General features: G+C 44.2%; 1 protein-coding gene across 3 annotated transcripts in view; it reads left to right on the forward strand.

Moving 5' to 3' along the window:
* LOC133110458 (potassium voltage-gated channel subfamily KQT member 2) overlaps nucleotides 1-7,321 on the forward strand; it is a 45,924-nt gene extending 38,603 nt beyond the window's left edge. For 2 of the 3 annotated variants that reach the window (XM_061220591.1, XM_061220592.1), the window contains 4 exons: nucleotides 467-575; nucleotides 1,745-1,876; nucleotides 6,101-6,224; nucleotides 6,557-7,321. In XM_061220591.1, the coding sequence (XP_061076575.1) occupies nucleotides 467-575; nucleotides 1,745-1,876; nucleotides 6,101-6,224; nucleotides 6,557-7,321 (1,130 nt within the window). Of the gene's footprint in view, nucleotides 1-466; nucleotides 576-1,744; nucleotides 1,877-2,955; nucleotides 3,052-6,100; nucleotides 6,225-6,556 lie in introns of all 3 variants that reach the window. The other variant, XM_061220590.1, reaches the window with a different exon arrangement.
* Nucleotides 7,322-7,616: the final 295 nt, after the last annotated feature.

Here is a 7,616-nt window from a genome sequence, read left to right on the forward strand (position 1 = left end):
CGGAAAGCATTTTGCTTAAATGTTAGCAGGATAGTCAATCAAACTGCTTCAGTTGGGAGCACAAAGGCAGTGTCAGGGTATGCCTCCATATTTTCGGGCCACGGTCACTCAGGAACAACATTGATAATTAATAATTAACTTATTGCCTCTCTGGTTCCATCCCTGCGTTCTGCCCACCTCCACCCTCCACCTGCCCTCTAACCTGCATCAGGACATTTTGACATGACCCGGCCACCGAATATGAACAGGCAGTGCCATTAATCTGGCCCCGATCAAACCTGCGGTCGAAGTGCACATGCAGAACTCCTGGGCTGTGAAACTTAGTGGCCGTGCCTTGCTGTCGCTTGGTTCCATCAAACAGAGCGGAATGGCTGGAGTTTTTTAGGGGCTGGAAGGGCCCCTCTTCCCCGCCGTCCCCTGCTGACTCTAATGGCTGAGTTGCGTTTGTCCCTGTTGTGTTTTCTAGAGGCCAGCCTGCCTGGAGAAGACATTGTCGATGACAATAAGAGCTGCCACTGTGAGTTTGTCCCGCAGGACTTAACCCCGGGACTAAAAGTTACAATCAGGGCTGTGTGGTAAGAGAAGCTTGAATGCCTGAATTTCATGATTTGATACAGTAATGTTTGATACATTTTACCCAGTGCCCTTGGGCTTAGATAGGTCGTACAAGTTTAATTCAAAGATAGGTCATACAAATCTTCAATATTTCCATTCCAAGTTTTGAAACAGCTGGTGGATGGTTGACCAGTTCAGACCAGCTTCCAGCACGACATGGTTTGACCAGCTTAAGCTATGTTTTGGAATAGCTGTAGCTGATTGACCAGCTCAGACAAGCTAACAGCACTAGCTTGTTGACCAGATCATACCCAGCTGGACCAGCTTGGCTATGCTGGATGACCAGATCATACCCAGCTGGACCAGCTTGGCCATGCTGGATGACCAGATCATACCCAGCTGGACCAGCTTGGCCATGCTGGATGACCAGATCATACCCAGCTGGACCAGCTTGGCCATGCTGGTTGATCAGCTCAGTTATCAAGCTGGTCAATATGGCATGGCTGTATTTTACAGCAGGGTTGCAATCATTATTATGGTCAGAATAGCGGTATTGTGCCTAATTCTGGTTCTGGAAGGATTTGTTCTTGGTATTTATTCATATACAGTATTTGACCCAAAATTACACGAAAACCTCCACAACTGTGTTCAGTCTCAAATCTTTCAGTATTTTGTGTGTCCACCCTTTGCCTTTATTATAGCATATAACTGCAGGGATATTTTTTCATGCTTCCTGTAAACACCCCTAAATGTGTCACTCTTCAGAGAGAACTTCCTGTTTCTCTCAAATCAAGTAATCCCCAACACATTCAGTGATGTTGAGGTCTGAACTTTGTGTGGTTAGTCCATTGTGCCTGGAACAGCACCTTTAACTGTTTAGCAGTGTGCTTGGGGTTATTATCCTATTGTAGAATTAATTGTCTCCCAATCAAACATTGTCCAGACACTTTTGGTAACAACCTTTGTTGGGAGGACACAACTGTAAATTATTAGTTAATTGGAAAGATGGAAGACTTAAAGTGGTAGTAGGGTGCACAGAAGAAATAATGGACAAATACTGATAGATTTGATATTCGTATTTATTATTCACAAGAGCAGTTTGCCGTTTTCAGCAGCAACCGCAAAGAACCCAGAATTTGTGTACTGCTGTACTAACTCAATTCCTGTTTCAAATGCTTCTCTCCACCAGCATCATGAGGTTTATGGTTTCAAAGAGAAAGTTCAAGGAGAGCCTGAGGCCATACGACGTGATGGACGTCATTGAACAGTACTCAGCAGGCCACCTGGACATGTTGGCACGGATTAAAAACCTGCAATCCAGGCAAGATGCTAACCCACATCCTTTGTCTGAGTCAAAACTCTGGTGTTCTTGTCCTGTCCCTCATCCCTCAATGGGGAAGAAACCTGCATCTACCGTAGCCATGCTACTGGGCACTGGTACAGCACTTGACACAGCACTGGTACAGCGCAAGGTTACTTTACATGCATGTACATTTGTCTGTTGTCCCCTGTCTCTGTCATCATGGCAGCTGTACAGTGATATGTAATATGTCTACTGGGCTGTTCCTCCAAGTTCACTAGTAGTAGTAGTAGTAGTAGTAGTAATAGTAGTAGTAGTAGAATTTGTAGCAGTAGTATAGTATGTATAGAAGACACATCCCTACACATCATACCAGCAGAAAATTTCATTGCTATGGTATTGGTTCAAGCTTGCGCAAGCCAAGTTCAGATCCTTACTCTACATCTCAAACCACTCGGCTACATTTTTCTATCACCTTACCTTCAAGCCATTTCACCCACCAGGGGGTGAGCAGGACCGTGTCTGCAACGGCCATGGTGCACCCAGTCAGTTAGCCGTCCATTCTTTTCCCCTCGACCGCACATCACACCAGGAGGCAGGCGGTGCACATAATCAACCCAATCAATCATGTCTCAGAAGTTGTGCCAACCCATCGAGACACCTCCTTAATAGTACTAAATAGTCCAAGGGGAGGAACTCACAAAAATAGAGTTGTCATTCTCCTCCTGAACATTCAGCTCAGTTTCTCTTATCTCGAGGGCCAACTTCTCCATCAAATAAGTACAATATATGTTGTGAGTTGACAGAGTGGTTTCACATATATATAAATATATTCCAGCTTTTCAAAATCATGAAAATGGAAAAGGTCTACCTTAAATTTGAATGAATCGATTATGTGACCACAGCGACTAAAGTGGGGGAAAACTACAATTTGCTCACATGAGATATGTATGGAATATATTTTCACTTATTTGTCCTTATTTGTCTGTCTTCTGTTCCATGTTTCCTTGTTTTGTTTCATTTTTGATGTTGTGTCTTCAACATTCACATGTTGCTTCATTATACATTGTGCTGGTGTCTTCTCTATCTCCTACTGCCAGGATAGATATCATTGTGGGTCCCCCTACCCTCTCAACTCCCCGCCATAAGAAGTATGGTACCAAGGGACACAAAGATTCACCCCCATACTCTCCTAGGTTAGGATTCCTCAGACTGCATCTTTCTTAATGTAGCTTTTTTTCAGTTGATTAACAGCAAAGAAACCTTTTTTGATTAAGGCTACTGCATCTGGCAGGACATTAGGGCAATCATATTCTCATTCCTGAAAACCAACAATTTAGGCCAGAAGAGTATACTGTGTGCTCTGTTGGTCAAAAAAGTAATGTATTAATCCCCTCCCCCATCCAGTGATATACTGCACACTGAATACATTATCATCTCCAGTTCACAACACCCAGATTACTCACCGTCCGAATATGGTGGTGTTATATACTGTATGTAACAGCACCAATTTGCTTCTCTCAGGGGGAAGTTAAAACATTGCTTTTCCATAATATATGTAGTCTTACTTTTCATGTATTGATCTTATTTCACCCAGCTTATGAAATCTATATTGTACATTATATAGGCAATAGAGCTTCAAATGGTACAGCCAACAGTAGCTACGTTTGCAATGGCATGAATTTTCATACATCATACAATTTTTTCACATCTTTGTAATGAGAATTGTGCACATATGAATTACATTTTACAAATGTGTATTATACTGTGCATAAATCTTTTTACTGAGTTACTTTACTACAGTTAAGAAAAATGCAACACAACTGGACTAAATGTTCGTTCAGCCTTTTGAAAAGAGATGCAATTCACAGACTAGTTACCCCACACGTTGGCTATTTGTATTTGATCACTAATACATTTTATTCCTGCAAGATGTGGATCTCCAATGGATATTTTTATTTACTTACTTACAGTAAACAGCTTATTGACAGAAGTCCATGGTTCGTTATCATTATGGGAACGTAGCTACTGTCTTTTAGTAAGCAACCACAGTGGTCTGTATTACAGCACACTAGCCCTTAGGCACTCACAGGTAAGTAGCCAGTCATGTAGCCAAACAAAAAAGGTCCTGTGCTGAAAATGCATCTAAACAGGGTGCCACGATGCCAAAATAATATACTGCCCATGAGCGGAAAAATGGCTCAATAAGCAAAATATAGCCGTTTATTAATCTTTTATTTATGCATTATGTGCATGTTGGCATGAGTTGTAATGAAGCATGCCAGCTAATGCCCTTTGGTCTTGGCAAGATCTCATCATTTTCCCCATTCTATTAGTTCTTGTTACTGTAATAGCTGGGCAAGCATAGCGTTATACAAAACACAGAACTAGCTTTTGGTTATTTAATGCCTATTTCAAAGCTACATGCAGGCAATCCAAGTGTGTATACCGGCCTAAATTTCCCATGGCTGGGATTCTGTAGTGTTATTTCACATTGAAGGGCGGTCTTAATAATAAACACTCGGGCATGGCATCATCTGATGTAAAACCAATATTCAGTAAATGCTCAGTCGTGCTTTTTTCCCTTTCATGAGAATTACCTAGATACATTGTTTATGCCTTGCCCAGCTTAAACTAAGCACCTGAAGGATCTGGGCTACTGCTGTGACTGCTGGAAACAGTGGAGGCAGGCATAGATTAGTGGCCTAGAGGTGGTTGGCAAGCTCGAGGACTCCCAGCTCCCCTCTCTGTGAGGAATGCATCCCATCCCATACGACCCAGTGCATGCACCCATTCCAGCTTTCCCACCCAACCCCCTCCAACCCCCATGCTCATAGCTTGGCAGGCGAGAACAGTACCTGAGTGTGTGGCCCTAACAGTCCTGACCACCTTGCTGTATCACCTTGGGTATCTCTTCCAACACTGGCAGTATAAGGAATCATCTGTGCCATACTGTTTCTGTTGTGTAACGCTGATCTGATGACACTCTGATACTCTTGTTTATGTGTGTGTTTGCTGTATCATTTTCCCATGTGTCAGCACTGATATTCCTGATTGTGGTGATGAAATTGTGTGGCTCATAATCTTATGGTACTATCAGCTTGTCCAAGGTCACACTCTGATAATCTTCCCAGGACTGTGCTTTGCTAATAAGCTGATGATGTGTTACTTCTTCTGACTAATCATGATCTTGTGTAGGTGGGACCCCATCTGAAGAAGTGCTTCAAGCTCCCGTCCAAAAACAATGGTTCCCTGAACATCAGTTTCAGGGAAACAATTTCACAAACTGTAACCTCCCTTTTTAGGTTTTCTAGAGAATTCATGTGGCTGAGACATTTTCTTAAGGTGTTATTTTCTAACTGGCAAAATTTTTGATTTTATGACATTTTTATATTGCATTTTAATATCAAATATAGACAAAGAAAATAGACAAAAAAATCTTTTTTGAAAAGGAACAATGTCTCAGGTCTCAGGTCTAATTTGAGAGTTCATTTTCATGAAAGCACCCTCAGCCAGTTACTTATTCAATTTTTTTAACATTGTAATAATATGAATTAATGTTAAGAGTTTCTGATTGCTTCTATGTTTGGGGTCAATTTAATTCCAGGTGCCAACCTTTCACTTCCTGTACCACAGGTTCTAAAATGAGATGTTTCTCACAGATGTTTCATATTTATGGATAAATAGGAGGGTTAAATATTGTAATAATAGCATTTTATTTCAGTTGAAAGAACAAATGCAACACCACTTACACATCAGTACCTCTAAAATTCAATACATTTTTGTAATTACATTAAGGTTTTGAGTAATACAGTTGGACAGTAATACCTGCTTCCAGTTAATAGCTTATAATACAAATTGATTAATAATACAAAAAAAAAAAAGTTAGAGCTTGGGTGGACATTCTGAAAAGAAATACCAGAATTTGGAAAGCAATCCTACTACCTGATCCACAAACAAATAGTATGCAGTATATTAATAAAAACAGTTTTCAGTTTGACAAAAAAAAAAAGAATGCCTTTGGATATTCTTGTATTTTTTAATGTATTGTACATACTTTAGCATTGCTCTTTAGAATATATACATTTGCTTTACTAATTCTGCAATCTATTCTACAAGTATTTTTGTAGTATGTAGTATTTCTGTGTATAATCTGGTCATATTTAAATTTCAGGTTTTTCCTTTTAATATATTTTTTGAATAAACTTTGGGTTTATTGTAGGTGTCGCTTCTTTTAATTATTAGAGTTGACCAGATTGTTGGTCGAGGCACTCCAATGACAGATAAGGACCGCCCCAAAAGCACCACAGAAGGAGAGCTACAGGAGGACCCGAGCATGATGGGACGTCTGGGGAAAGTGGAGAAACAGGTATGTCCAGTTTCTATCAAGTTTCCTCTTAAGTCCACTGTTTAGTCGAACATACTGTAGCTGTTTAATCTTCAGCTATTTAGCAGATCTGGTCTGTAGGTATTAAAAGAGGTTTCTGGTCTATGATCTGTCTAAGTTTGATTGCACACTATTCAGTATTTAGGCAGAGAGCTGCTGAAGACCTCCAGCATGATTAGGATTCTTAATTAATACCCAATATCAGGGGTTCAGATGAGGCTAAAGCCCCAAACACTCCTGGTACTCCAGGGACCAAGGGTTTTCCTTAGCCTTGACCCACAGAATCTGCAGTCATGATGCTCCTTCTCTGGCAGGTGATGTCTATGGAGAGGAAGCTGGATTTCCTGGTGAACATCTACGTGCAGCGCATGGGCATCCCACAGTCGGAGACCGACGCCTACTTCAGCTCCAAGGAGCCCGACCCGGCGCCGCCGTACCACAGCCCGGTGGAGAGCCGGGAGCACATGGAGAAGAGCGGCTCAGCCACCAAGATCATCCGCTCCAGCAGCGGGGCGGGCCAGAAGAACTTCGACCCGCCGCCCGCGTCCTGCTCGGCAGCCGGGCCCCCGCAGGGCCACTGCCCGCCCTCCACCTCCTGGCAGCAGCACACCGCGGGCGAGTTCCCCCCGCGTAGCCGCCGCGCCTCCCCCGCGGGGGACCCGTCCCTGGTGCGCATCCCGCCCCCGCCCGCCAACGACCGCTCGACCAACGGGAGCGGCCGGGCCGGAGGGCACCACCACCCGCGCGGCGAGGAGGCCAAGCAGCCGCCCCAGACCCAGGCGCAGGAGGCCGGGGCCGGGGCCGGAGCCGGGGCGGACAGCGACACCTCCATCTCCATCCCCTCCGTGGACCACGAGGAGCTGGAGCGCTCCTTCAGCGGGTTCAGCATCTCCCAGTCCAAGGAGAACCTGGACTTCCTCAACAACGGCTACTTCGCCGGCGTGGCCCGCTGCGCCAAGGTCCGGCCCTACATCGCCGAGGGCGAGTCCGACACCGACTCGGACCTCTGCGCCCCCTCGCCCCACTCCGCCACCGGGGAGGGCGCCTACGGGGACCGGGGCTGGTCGGGAACCAAGTAGGCCGAACTCAGGACCGCACGGTTCCGAAACGAGCCAGGGAAACCCTGCCAGGAAGGGGGGTGGCCTACCGTGCCTCGTGAGGCCTCCCTTCAGTGACACCTTGTTTTTACGAAAAAAGAAAGTAATAACGGCCTGTCTGTTTTACGGATGTTTGGGCTTGACTTGAGAGCGTATTTGTTTCTCACTCACACACGCATTCATGTTTACCACTCGAGAATTGTGCCGCCATCACCAGGGACATGTGAATGTAATTCATGTTGAATACTGTGCTGATAGAGTTACACATTTTACACTG

This window comes from Conger conger, chromosome 14, assembly GCF_963514075.1.
Source record: "Conger conger chromosome 14, fConCon1.1, whole genome shotgun sequence".
Classification (NCBI taxonomy): domain Eukaryota; kingdom Metazoa; phylum Chordata; class Actinopteri; order Anguilliformes; family Congridae; genus Conger; species Conger conger.